Consider the following 14,488-nt stretch of genomic DNA (forward strand, 5'->3'; position numbering starts at 1 on the left):
GGTGCCCTGATGGCCCAATGGAGGAGGTATGAGGAGGTGTGTGGGCTGGGTTGCTGGTGCTGAAGAAATCTGTCAAGATCCTCTGTCTAGGTACAACATGGCTCGGTCTCCTGTCTGCCAAGAGGGTCTCTCTGTATCTCCTGAGCTCAAGTAGGAACAATCCCAGGCATCTCTGATCCTCAAAACTCCATGACCCTGCGTAACGGCCCAAAACCCTCTCGGAAGAGGCAGTGATATCTCCCTCGGATCTCATAATAGCCTGTACATTGGCAAATGTAGTGCTCCTCTCACTCTGCCTCCTCCTAGCATAGCTAACAAATGCGGTCAGCCGAGATCTGATGCACATATTGCCCTACCTCAATCCGCAACTGGTGTGATTAGGTATGGATCTGTCCAATGGCACAACGTATCCCATGTGATAGGTGTACATCCATGTACGCCGGGCGGGTGATAAAACCATCTGGTGAGAGGTGCAGAAAATGGCTCTTGTAATAACCCATTTTTGTGCTTAAGGGCTCAAGGGGACTAGTCCATGTCCTCTCTATGTCCACTCTGATGATATCCATCCTAATCACGCAATTCTACTTTGAGCCGGTGAGATCCAAAAGTGGACAATCCAAGCTGTACTGAGAGAGAGAGAGAAAGAAAGAAAGAAAGCTGTATTAATGTCTACTAGAGGCCGAACTCGACCTATGAGACAAATCAATGTACAACTATCAATGTCTTCTGGATGTCCAGAAAAAAAAGGACAAAATGAACATGAAAGTACTGAGCTAGTGGGGGGGTGTGATGGAGCACTACTGCTAGAGGCTTTGTATGTAACCTATATGCGTAGGGTATACAAGAATGCAATGCAGATCTGTCTAGCTCCCAACCAGTACCATAATGGGGGTGTAATATGTGATACATAGGCGATGGCGAGGCAAAAATACCTCGGAGCATGATCTGCGGGTGTGAGTGTAAGTGAGCTAGCCGCTCCTGGATATGGTGTTGATGTCGAGCCCGTATCTCTGTGATCTCCCTCTGATGTAGTCTGGGAGTCTGGTAGCCTGGTGCTCTCTGTCGCCGTCTGGCTCGGAGGTCCGCAGCACGCTGAAGTGTAACCCCCTCCTGTGTCACGGTAGGCACTAGGATAGATCTCCATATGAAATCAGTGAGCTAGAGCTGTCGCCCACCTCTCCCTGTGGTACGAGTCCGTATCAGTGTCTCTCTGTGGCGCTATGTCTCTAACAAGAACTGGCCAAATCTGCGCTGGTCTGTGGACAGATGTCCACTGATGATGGTGGTGTATCTCTCTCTAATGACAATGCTCTACATCTGCATACATAATCTTCCTCACTCTCAACCTCCTCCTGGCATAGTCTGCATATCGTCTCTGCTATGGGGATCCATGCTGCCCTACCTGCCTCAATCTCAAGCTGGTGTGATGACACTCTGAGCTGGCCAATCGCCACTCGGGCACTGTGAGGCATGTACACATCCATGTATCCAGGTCTCTGTATGAATCCATCCACTAAGATACGCATAAACTGATCTCTGTAGTATAGCATCTTCGGCAGTAGAGGCTAACTGGGTGTAATCCAAGTCTCTTGAGTGTATCGCTGCCATAAATCCAGCCGAAGGACTCTGTTCCTCTCCTTGTGAGAGAGCTGGATGTGTGGTGCATGTATATCATACTCCATCCGGACAATGCCATGTGGGACGGAGGGTTTGCTATTAATCATCCGTGAGAGCATGAGAATCTCAGGCCTCTCTATCTAAGACCATGTGGAGGTGGCGAGCCCAGGTGCCCATACTGCTGCAGCATACATCAAAGCAGGGGTGACTAGTGTGTCAAACAACCACCCCTTCGTGCGGGGCTCCTGGAAGTGTGCCTGGTGACACTGTCTCTCTAGCATGGCCAGAGTTGCATACCCTCGTGTGAGTCTATCCCTGGCTGCCTGTGCCATAGTAAATCTTCCTTGCGGAGTCGTAAATGTAATCCCCAAATACACATATGAGTCCTCCACCTCTACTTGTCCTCCTGCTAGTGTGAAGATGGCCTGTCGTCGAACCGGCCCTGAGGTGTGGAAAATCATGGCCTTGGTTTTCCCAAGGTTCACTGTAAGCCCCCTCTGTGTGCAGAAGTCATCGAGTGCATGGAGATGGTGTTGTAGTCCCATCTGAGACCAGAATAATATCATCTGCATATAACATGATGTGGACTGTGGTACCTGAGATGTCTACCCCGTCCCCACCACCGTGACCAATGAAGTCAGCCACCTCATCGATGTATAGCCCAAATAGTGTAAGAGAGAGTGGGCATCCTTGCTTCACACCTATGGTGCTAGCAATAACATCGGATAGCCCCCCGGGGCATCGTATGCGCCCAAGGACGTGCTCATATAAAGCATAGATGCCCCAAACCATCTTTGATGGGATCCCCAATGACTGTAGGTGCTGGAAGAGTCTCTCTCGTGGCACCGTGTCAAATGCTTTGCGGAAATCCACAAAGCAGCAGTATAATCTCCTCCCGCGCCCTAGCCTGCTGGTCAATCAGACATCTCAGAGTGAATATATGGTCAATAGTGGAGAAAGCTCGTCGGAATCCAGCCTGCCCTGGTGCTCGCAGTCCCTCCTTCTCTGCATATGAGCTCAACTCTGCCTCGAGCATTGTGCCATAAAGTTTGGCCAATGTATGACAAATCATGATAGTCCTGTAGTTGCTGGGGTCTAGCATGTCTCCCGCTTTGTGGAGAGGCACGATGGTGTGCATAGTCCACTCAGCTGGTACGCCCTCCACTAGTGCCCTATTAAAGAGGTGACCAACAAAGGGTCCCAGTGTGTCAGCTGCATAAATAAGATGCTCACTCCGTATACGTGTGTGGTCAGCCAATCTCCCATGTTGTAACCGGCGGATAGCTCTCTCTACCATCATGGCGGTAAAGAAAGTAGAGGTGGTAGGGCGGGACTCCTATGGCTGTGGTATGGGTGGCTGTTGAGGGATATGGTAGAGGCTCTTTGCATATGTGTGCCATGTGTGTGGATCCTCAATCGGGGTACGAGGGCGAGGCTCTCTCATCCTGCACCATGCAGTGGCTGCATCTCTGCTTATGAGTAGGTGGTATATATCCCAGTACTGTGCCTCATATGCACGCTTCTTACGGCGTGTGAGGGTCCTCATCTGTCGGCTCGCCTGTCTCTATGTAATGGTCCCCAGTGCTCTCTGGGCACGGAGGTGTCTATATAGCTCTCTGCACTCATCATCATACCACCGATTCTGGGGCATGCTCCTAGATCTATCTGTGTGTGCAATGTGTGTATGATGGGGGAAGCTGCGGGTGGCAGCCGTAAGTAGTAGAGATGACAGCTGGGTGGTGAGTGTGTCTAGAGGTGACAGGGGATCCATCTGGAATAGCCTGTCATATACATGATGCTCATATATGTCTGCCAAGTCATGGGTGAAGTAGAAAGTTGTATGCGATGCCTGTGTGGGCTGTGTGGGTGCTGGTGTGGAGCTCACCAGTGATAGTAAGAGGTACGTGTGATCCGCACCAATAGGACGGGGGGGGGTGGTGAAAGATGTCATTGCTTGTGTGGTCTCCATGGACCCCATGATGTAGTCCACTGTGCTACCCCCCCTGATCGTGGAAAGCATGTCAGTGCTCCTCAATCTTGCCACTGTCTCATCCCGTTATAAATAACGAGATGGTGTCGCGCTCCCAGCTCAAGTAAGTGATGACCATATCTGGTGTTATCCGGCCCCATGTCCACACCCTACAAGCTCCCGTGTCCTCCACCTCTAGTGTGTGCATCACCTCAGGGTGCTCGAAATCATAAATGTCACATTGTTGACTCTTTGTCCGTGCATTGAAGTCCCCCATAAGGAGGACTTCCCCCAGGTTGGAGTAGTGTATGATCTCATCTGAAAGGGCTGCATATGGTGACGGAGAGGTTCCTCTTCCCTGTAGCCGAGCTTCATGCATAGAAGCTGTCCATCTTTCTTGGGAGTGGAGTCGGGTGTCTCGCCTATACCTGTGACTCGAATGTTGAGGCGGCGGGCATGCCTCATCTTCTCCTCCTCAATGGTGGTGTGAATGATTTGGTGTTCTTCCCTTTGAGTCTCCTCCCTTACTTCTTTACGAATGTTCTTCTTCACCACTTCAACCCATCCTGACTGCTTGGCTTCGAGTTTTCCCTCCATGTCCTTTGTGATCTCCTTGGAGATCTCTTCTTTGATGGCCGTGAGAGTGTTGTCATTGATCTCCCCTTCTTCCTTCCCGGTATTCTTGATGGCTACCGGTTCCACTTTCAATGCACTCACCTCCTCCTTGAGTGCCGTGTTCTTTTGTTCAAGGTCCGTGACCCGTGCTTCGAGGGCCATGATGTGCCGGTGTATTTTGTTCTCCACCTCATTGAGGTTGGAATCAGATGTCTTCTTGTTCTCCTTGATTAGTGCCTTCATTGCTATCTCGAGGGCCTCGAGCTTCTCTTGGAGACTCGGAGCCATTCCTCGAGATTACTCTACAGCGCTTCCCACAAGTAGCGAGGGAGAGAGAAGGCCAGCACAGCGCGAGCACAGCAGGGGTGCGTAGTGTAAGCAGGGCAGCTCGGGCGGGGTGGGTACGAAGGGACTAGTGCACAGGCGTGAGGAAGCGGATAGGGAGACAGGTAGGGTGCGCAAGAGAGAGAGAGAGGGGCTGCACACAGAGAGGGGACGAATGCAGGCGAACATAGGAGATGGCGAACAAGTGCGATGGAGAGAGCGTATTTTTGGCAGTGCAAGCACAGTGCGAGCAGGCTAGCACAGCGTAGTACAACAGGGGTGCGCAGTGTAAGCAAGGCAGCTCGGGCGGGGTGGGTACGAAGGGCAGTGCCAGGCGCAGCACAGCAAGGGTGCGAGAACCACCAACGCAAGCAGCGAGAGGGTGTTGAGACCACCAGCGCATAGCGCGAGCAGCGCGAGAGCAAAGACGTCACGCCATGACAGCGAGAGAGAAAGAACGAAAGAAAGATTTTATTAACGTCTTCCAAAAGACCGAACTCGGCCTATGAGACAAATCAGTGTACCTGTGTGGGGTATCCTCTGTCATCCCAACAAAATGAAAAAGTACTGAACTAAAAAGCTGAATCTGGGTGTGCAATAAGTACAATGAGTGGGGGAGGGGATGGAGTTCTACTACTAGGAGAATGCAAAGCTATATGCATGGAGTATACAATCATGATATGCAACCTAGCTAGCTCCATCCTGTACCATACTGGGGGTATAAAATGGTATACATCAATGAAGGGGGTGTCCACAGCTCCCTGAAGAACATGCCTGGGTCTGCTCTAAAGCGAGCCAGTCGCTCCGCACCCTCTCTGTGAAACTGAGCTCTGATCTCTGTCATCTCTCTCTGGTATAGGCGTGGTGTCCGAAAGCCAGGTGTCCTCTGTCTCCTATGGGCTCTGAGTGTCTCTGCTCTCTAGAGAGTAATTCCTGCTGTGTAGGGGCTGGGAGTGGGGTGGATCTCTGAGAGAGAAATGAAATGATATATTAATGTCTTCAAAAGGCCAAAATGACCTATGAGACGAGAGACGCGACAAAGCTCAAAGAGAGAAAATGTTAAACTGTAGAGAGTACTGCACGACCCAATGATAGATCCTATTGATGTGAAAGAAGTGATGTTCACTCATCAACAAGTACAATGCTTTTGTAGGCTTGCAGCCTTATCTTTTGACCCATATAAATATCAACTCTAAAAAGTGTATGGCACGTGGCACACTTGTCTTATCCACTTATAAAAGTGTGTTCACACACTAGTAGAACAATAACTCTTTTATTAGGGGCACACATGCACATGTGCATATGGACCCACAAACAGGGGTTCACACACACAAGGGGGACACACATGAGACTCAGAATCCCAACAGGAAGCATGAGCACTTACTGCTAGACCAACTCATTGAAGACACATCTTACAATTAAACATTGAATGCAAGAAAAATCACCATAATTTACCTGAAAAAGTGTGCACCAACAATGCGCTCTGGATGAGAGATGTTTGCTCCGACAATACTAATATCAATTGCAGACGTGTTGGATGCCAAAATGCAATCGGCTGAGCATTCACTCTCAAGCTCATGAAAGATCTGTCTCTTCAAGGATATATCTTCGTTAACTGACTACAAAGAGCAAAAGATCAATAAACCATGAAGACAAGTACTGAGGTTAGAAATAAACCATCCAGACTGTGCATCAAATGCATCAAGATGCTTACCTCTATGACCAGATCAACACTCCCAAAATCACTATAGTCCTCAGTTATCCTTACAAGATCCAGAGAATTCACCGCATGTATTTTTGTCATCTTTCCCTTCCTCACAAGAGACTCCAAATTCCCTGTTGTGCCAACATGATGATGTTAAAGAAAATATATGCTTTTCTGGTATACCTTTGTAACAGGTAGGTCTAAGGGATATATTTTTTTGCTTAAGAGATTTTTTTAAGAAAATGCTTATAAATACTCTCTTTTTTTTGGTAATAAGGAGTTGTATTAAAGAAACAATGTACAAAGGCCACTGGCCTACATAAAGCTCAAGTAAGAAAGTGGGGCCAAGAGGCCAACATGCTAGAGTGAAAAAGTGCCCTCAACCCCTATAAAACACATAGAGCCATCGTGTGAATCAGCCTCATCCATGAAGGGCTGAATTCTCTGTGATGACTTGTGCCGATACCATAGAGGAAATCTGGAAATCTGCCACATCAAAATCCCGCGCACTCGTCCAGTATGTCCTCAAATCTCAGACTGAGAGTCAAAGAGAAAGGCATTCCTAGTCATCCAAATATGCCAAAGACCTGACCATCTGAAAATATGATATAAATTCAGCTGATCCTCCTGAAGTGAAATATTAGGGATGCAACCAAATATCCATTGACGTCGAGTAACATGAGAGCCTGTAACGGCCAGACATTATTCAAGAAATGAAGTCCCAAATCTGTCTCGCAACTAGGTAATACACAAACAAGCGCTGACAAGTTTCAAGATTTGTAATACAAAACCACAATGACCAGAAGCTATCATGTGAGGTCAAAGCTGGTCCACCAGAGGAAGCCCACCCCCCACCAACACACTCGCAATGAAAACCTTCCCTTGATACAGAATCTTGGAATGCCACCCCTCATCAATGCATCTTTTCACCAGCTTGTACTGCGATGTAGTTTCCAAACTTTGTTAGCTTTTATTGAAACCCAGCTTTTGTCTTTCACCAACATATGATAAATCGCATTCGCTGAACAGGTGGTGAGATCCTGTGGTTTCTTGAACATCCAATCTTCCCATGGATACAAGGCATTTAAATCAGGAATGCTACCAGAAGAACTAACTTTCTCATGAATCAATGCCCATAAGCCAGCATACCCTCTAGGCACTCGAAACAAATGGCGAAGACGGCGAAAAGAAGAAAGGCAACTTTGATTATGCAACACGGCATCCCGAACCCCCGCAGTACACCCAATCTAGCCACGCGATTGAGTTTTAGACGAGAAGACTCCTTATGTGGCCATTGTATAGCCCGTGAAGTCACCAGCACTTTTCCTTGAAAGGAATTTGCTAAAGTTCTATTGAGAGGGGGATGCCATTGAGTATGAGGTAGGACTTCTTGCCAAGATGCAATAAGGTGAGAAAGCAGAGGAGAGCCTTGCACTGTTATGTTCTGAGATCCATTGACAATATCCCACCACGAAGCAATAATGTGAGTGTTACCATTTCTAATTCCAACCCTCTCAATAAAATTATTTGCCATTGCCACCCATGGCTCCTGGAGTAAGCATAAATCTTGAAACAAAGACCAACAACAGGCCATGAGGTGCGTCTCATGTATAGAGAGTATACAACACCTCTCCCATGCGGCTCTCTACGCAGGGTGCACCAGCCCTTCATGTCCTCTTTTATCTGTTTGTTGCTCGATCATATTAAAATCTCCCCCAATGATCCAATGATCTGTGTGTGGAAGCCATTCTGTAATAAGCTTCCAGAAGGAAGTCCTCTCCCCTCTATGATTGGGGGCATAAATGTATATTGTTCTGCATGACAATAATCCATTGTGCTCTGGCATGCAACACCATGACCAATAACGCAAGGCAAGATGGACTGGGAAACTGAAATACATACATCACCCTTAGAGCCTGCAGCCCCAGACCAGAAAGTGTGACCAGATAGAAGATCGCCATAACAATTATCATATAATTTGTGCTCATGCATGAGCACAATTTCAATCAGGCCGCAGGGGAGTTGGTCTCTCACGACCTGTCTCTGGTGGCGAGAGAAATATCGCCTAACCCTGTAAACTCCATGAGACAATCTTCCCACTGGACAGAATCAATACGAGTCCGGTCTCTCACGACCTGTCTCTGGTGGCGAGAGATATATCGCCTAACCCTGTAAACTCCATGAGACAATCTTCCCACTGGACAGAATCAATGAGTCCAGTTTCCCAGCAATCTCCATCCATCTGAAATGTAAACCATCCAGTCTTTGCAACATGATGTGGTCATCAAAAAGAATGGATCAGAGAAAAGGACAATAACTTTGGGCCCCCGTCAGTGCTGGCAATGATCGCTGTGCTAAGGCAGGCGAGGATAGTCTTGGAAGGGCAGGGACCTCCAAAACCTGGCAGCACTTATGGACCTCAGTAACTTGCAATAGGCCTGCAGGAGGCCTGAAATCTGAGTGAGATATGGGAGTGAGTCGCTGGTCCTCGGCCACACGATCAATATCTGTACCATATTTGAAGAGGAGGAAGATTTTCTTTTGACCGAGGGGAAAAGGGCTTCAGGCTAGTGCCTGGGATGTGGCTTTCAGAGGATCAAAGTCTACTTGGTAGAAACCTCTACCAAGTAGACGAGTACCTTGGAAATGCTCAATCAGCTTAGGGGAGAGCTGCCAGAAGTTGATCCCGTACCTAATGAAAGCCATAAAGCCGGCCGATAAGGGTATGTTGTGTTTCCTGTTTGATATCACGCTGGAGGACCTGGAGCTCATCCTGGGAGAAGTTGATAGTTTGCCCGGCTGATAGGATGAAGAGAGATTGGCTTTGGCAGATGTCATAATGCCAATCAAAGCAGAATGGACGACTTCAACACAGTGAGAATTTCATACACTGGCATGGGGAAGGAAGCAAGAGAGGTAGCATGACAGGCTGGATGCACAGGAGAGAGGGGATAGGATGGCGGATGGCAGAGAGGGTTGGTGCCGTGCTGGATGGCGGGCAGACAGAGAGGAGGGGGGGTAAGCTGAATGGCGGGCAGAAGGGCTGGAAGGTGGTGTACAGGTGTGCGAGGAGGGCTGAATGGCAGGCAGGAGGGCTGGAAGGTGAGGTGCACAGGTCTGCAGGGAGGATGGAGGAGGGCTTGGCAGATAGGATGTGCTGGATAATGGACAGGAGGGGGGCGGGCTCGATGATGGGGTAAGAAGAGGCTCACAGGTTGGTGGGCTGAATGGCAGGTAAGAGGGGGCGCATGGAGCTCCATCAGTACAACCAAATTGAATACAAAGCAAGCGAGAATCCGTTACATAAATTTTAAATTATACTATTGATTAATGTATATGTTAATAATTGATATCTTTATTAATACAAATAAATGGAAAATATCCACAAGAAAAAGTTTAATCAAATTTTCACTAGCGAGTCTATGTTACCTAGTAACCGAATTAATGCCATCTGCATTACTACATGACTTAAAGGCAGTTGCTTGGCTTTCCCAGCTTGGTTTGCAGCTTTTCTACGAGGGCAGTGGTACAGACTCTGCTATTTTCATTCGTAGAGGTATTGCCCGTCCATGGTTTACTCCACGATGTCCCTCACTCTGATTATACACCCCCTAGATAGAGGATTGACATCAGTTGGGAGATTGTTGCCACTATTACAGCATGGCAGATCTGGAGAGCTAGGTGCGAGGAGACTATTGAGGGTGTCCAGATTTTTGGGTCTCAGTGCATTAGTACTATATGGGGTGATATCATCCATACTCTCATGGCTACTTTGGCTAGTATTCAGGGATCCTCTCGTTCTGCGCCAAGCAAAGCGTGTTGTATTTATGCGGGAGTGGGACCATGGCATTTTCTTTTCCTCTAGTCCCACAGGTCTCTCATGGCATTATGATGCTCCTCAGTGGTTGAAATCACCTTACATATTTGGGTGATTCTATTCTATTTCAGCTTATAGCCGTGATTGTTGTATGCTTTTTTTTTCATACTTAATAGAAGTCTCTTTCTTGAAAAATAATAATAATAAAAATTTCTGGTGCACGCACACATTTAAAAAAAATCTAAAAACCAGTGTTCTATTAGCAAGAAACAATACACACAAGTACCGCGCACACTTTTTTGTGTGTGTGAAAACCACTGTTTTATTATAAATGCAATGTACATTCATAGCTGCCCCAACATAGAGCAACTACTACAAGAAAACTAGAAATAGTGATAAAACACGTCCAACTGGGCCGTGGAAAGGTCTCCAAGAAAGTGGGCATCTTGGAGAGACTGGAGCAAGGAGAGTCTGAAAAAGGCGAAGACATCCACCGAAGTGTGCCCAAACAACTGAGTGTTGCGGGCATGGTCTAAACTCCGTAAGGCCCAATAATGGCACCACGAAAAAAAGAGAGTATAATCGGGGGTAGAGAGATATCTACCAAACAAACAAAAGTGCTTGCCAAAGGAAAGGCTGGGAAACCAAGCATGGAGAAGAACTGTCAAACGAGCTAGCAAATCTCGAGCGACAGGACAAGCCCAGAGACGATGCAGGACCGTCTCGCGCGGATGCGAACAAGTAGGGCAAACCAAGGAGGCAATACGTCGGGCAGACAGAAGGACACCCACTAGGAGGGCCCCCACTAGACATCGCCACAGAAAGACCCGTTGCTTGACAGGAAGCTTACTTTTCCATATATGATGAAGACATGTTTTCCACCACCCAAGTGGCCTATCCAAATTCCAGAAACTATTGCCATGCTCCTGAATCCATGGTTGCGGAAGAAGAAGATAGAAGGCTTTTTGGCAGATAGATCGGCAAAAGAGAAACTGGAATAACCTGGTAGCTTGTCAAACCCCATAGGATCTCCTTGTAGGACGCTCCTGGTACAAGACTCAAAACTTGCAAACAAACCAAACAAACAAGACGGGGGTGCAGGCCTGACTCACCTCCCAACCTCGATAGCCGTGGGCAAGTCCACAAGACTTGGCTATCCCCACCGAGCCACGAGCTGAGCTAACTAGATGGACGTACCGACCAATCTCTACCTTGTGACGTCCCATACCGCCACGAAGCTACCCTCGCCGGCCTCGAGACTCCTGCCAGCCTCAGCTGCATAAAGCAGGTGCATGTCTGCACTAGATCTAGGCTCCTGACCATAGAGCTCTCACAAAGTCACGCGAGACTCTATATGACTAATGACTAACCTTGGCCACCCTTTTATAGGCTCTTGGCTGGTCATCGGGCGTCCACACTTGGGTGCCCGCCCTACACATTCTCCAGGTAGTGTCCTTCTTTCTCCTAAGCAACACAGGTGCACCCCAAGGTGATTTACTTGGACGGATCGGGCCCATCCTCAAATAATCTTCGAGTTGTTTAGCCAACTCATCTTCCTCAGCTTGGCTCATCCTGTAAGGTGGAATACTAACAGGATGAGCAGTAGGGATGAGGATACGATGATCTACTGCCCTTTCAGGTGGTAAGCCCGATTACAGTTCCTTAGGAAATACATCTTGAAATGAATCAAGTATCTTCTGTAATTCTTTGCTTTCAAATACACTTAATTCATTGATATCCATAGAAGGTATGAGAAATGAAGAAAGTGAAATCCATACACAATGGAAAGCAGTATACAAAGAAGAATCCATTATATTACCAAAATCAATTGTATTTACAAGAGGTCCCTGAGAGGGATGTATACAATCACCTAAGATACTATACTGGGTGTTCCTATGTTGACAAGAAAAAATATGACTAGACCAATCTATCTGGACTTGAAGAGTCTTAAACCACTCAATCCCTAATAACAAGTCTACATGTTCTAGGTGCATAATATAGCATTCCAGAGTATCTTTGTAGTCCTGAATCCGGATTGGTAGCATCTCCACCTTTCGATCCCATACTTGCCAACCCGCAAGTAGGCGTACCTCATAGGTATGATCACTGGGTGTTGAATCAAGACCCAATTTTTGCACAGGTTTGTAATTAACAAAATTGTGTGAGCTGCCAGGGTCTAGAAGAATGTGGATTCTATGGCCATTCACTTCTCCATAAACTCGGAGAAGATCATGCAAGCCAAAAACTTTAGAGTTGAACAGACAATCAGAACATGTACTAGGGCCAGTAAGTACAACAACTGACGTACCTGTCAAAGACAACTGGTTAGTTGCCTTTCGCTTGGGTCCTGCGTTGGTCAGGCACTCGTTACGCATGTGTCCTTTTTCTTCGCAGATGAAGCAATGTCCCTCCTTCTTGAGCTTCAAAGCCTAAAGGAGACGTTTCTTCTTTGCTGGTGTCGAAGTTGAATTCTTCGAAGGTTGGTCCGAAGACTTTCCTTCAGTCGTGCTAGCCATTGGTGCGGAGAACTTTCTTTTGCGCTTGTTCCTTGCTCGGTAACGGGTTTAGACTTGGAAGAGACCATTGTTTCATCATAGATACGAGCGGAATGAATGGCTTCGTCCAAAGTTTTGTATTTGTTGTTTTTAACCTGTAAACTGTATTAGTCGGGTAAACCGGCTACGAAGAATCCCAAAAGAGTTGTGGGATCCATCTTCGTAGCTCTCATTTGCAAGTCCCTAAATTTCTGGAGGTAGACCTCATAAGTGAGGTTCTGCGAGGTCATGGTCAAAGTACTAAACCGGGCAACAACATCATAATCATCCTCCTTCTTGAGGAATTCTTTCTTGAAGACGTCTTCGAACTGTGCCTAAGTCGTTGGTTTAGAGTTGAGTTCCTTCCACCAAAGCAAAGCTTTGCCTGAGAGGAAACTTGCTGCTAATTGGATCTTTTTCGCATCGTCATATGGATGGAACCGAAAATGGACTTGCCACTTATGTAGCCAAGTGTCCACTATCTCCTTGGCACGCTGCTTTTGCTCGCCCCCGAACTGTTCGAGAGTAATGTTGGGACCTAAAGTGATGCCAAGGTATCCATATCCGAAAGAGTAGATAGGGTAGTGGTCAACAAAGAGATGGAGTTCTACAAAGCCTGCATCTGCGCGGCGATTTGTGCTTGACGTTGGAGGAAGAAGGTTCGAGAGCAACTTTCAATTCTTGGAAATCTGATTTTGATACATAATCGTCGAAAAGATTGGCTATATATATATATATATATATATATATATATATATATATTGTTTTCTTTAAAAAAAAACACCTATAAAGCATAAAGTGGGTCTTTAAACCTTTACTAAGGTTTAGCCAAAAAAGAACGAAAGCAAGGTAGCGTAGGTTTTGTTTCTTATTGCAAGAAAGTCCCACCACTCAACTCTCAACCTGCATGGCTGCACTAGGCTCGGCCATGACTGACTCCTCATCAACATTAGCAAGCTCCGGAAGGTCAAAAGTAGGGCCATCAGCAGGAACAGGAGTACCCAATAATGGATGCAATGAATCAGCTCCTCAAACCACTGCTGACCAAAGTTGCCCCACCCTAAATCCATCATTAGGCATAGACTCCAAGGAAGTAGGAGTGGTTTCGGTCCAATTCCTATTGACCACTGGCCTGGCTTTAAGTGGTTTCTTTGGCAGTTGCCAATCCGACGAGGCGGCAGCCTTAACCGCACCATTCCCCTTGTCCCAAGTCTTGACTGACGGGGTAGACACTTTGCTTTTCCTTTCTCAGTTGTTGTGGGTGGCAAGGCACCCAAGGGACGAGGCTTGGATGCACGAGAGGGCCTGGAGTGAGGAGGGTCTGCTGGCTGGACTGCAGCGGGTGAAGGCTTTAACAAAACTTGGGGACAATCAGATTGCATGTGACCAAACTTCCCACACTCAATGTAACACGCGGAAGCTCTGGGAGTCTTTTTTCAGCCCTAAACACCACTCAGAACATGCTGATGCAAAAACGCAGATAGAAGGGAGAGTAGAGAGAGAGAGAGAGAGAGAGAGAGCTGGAAATTCAGTATATTCATATGGTACAAAAAGGTACCCTACATCTACAGCCATAGGCTGCCTTTCACAAAAGGTGAAATACACCCAAAACAGTCCTACTCTAAGGACCCACTCCAAAGGGAGTGAATGAATGAATCAATGAGCACAGTTGCCTATTTATAGGCCCTTGGACAAAAGGAGAACTGGCCGACCAGCAGTCGGCCAGCCGACTGGACAAAATCTCATAAAGCTTGATGCGCCTGTAGCCGCCTCTCATCTGGTTCAGCCGACAGTACCCTCCTTGCAGCCGACACGATCCAAGTCCTTCTCCAAGTCCTCACTAGCCAAAACAGCACTTCATGCTCCAACTTCTGGTTCTTATCATCTCTTTCTGGCTGCCCCTTCTG

The 14,488-nt window shown here is 47.2% G+C and overlaps 1 protein-coding gene across 2 annotated transcripts in view; it reads right to left on the minus strand.

Moving 5' to 3' along the window:
- LOC147635730 (peroxisomal fatty acid beta-oxidation multifunctional protein MFP2-like) overlaps positions 1–14,488 on the minus strand; it is a 192,019-nt gene that overhangs the window by 20,591 nt on the left and 156,940 nt on the right. For both annotated transcript variants that reach the window (XM_086803129.1, XM_086803128.1), the window contains 2 exons: positions 6,240–6,361; positions 5,981–6,144 (listed from right to left, as the gene is read on the minus strand). In XM_086803129.1, the coding sequence (XP_086659255.1) occupies positions 5,981–6,144; positions 6,240–6,361 (286 nt within the window). The remainder of the gene's footprint in view (positions 1–5,980; positions 6,145–6,239; positions 6,362–14,488) is intronic.

Source organism: Cibotium barometz, chromosome 9, assembly GCF_041138505.1.
Source record: "Cibotium barometz isolate CiBa-2024 chromosome 9, ASM4113850v1, whole genome shotgun sequence".
Lineage (NCBI taxonomy): Eukaryota > Viridiplantae > Streptophyta > Polypodiopsida > Cyatheales > Cibotiaceae > Cibotium > Cibotium barometz.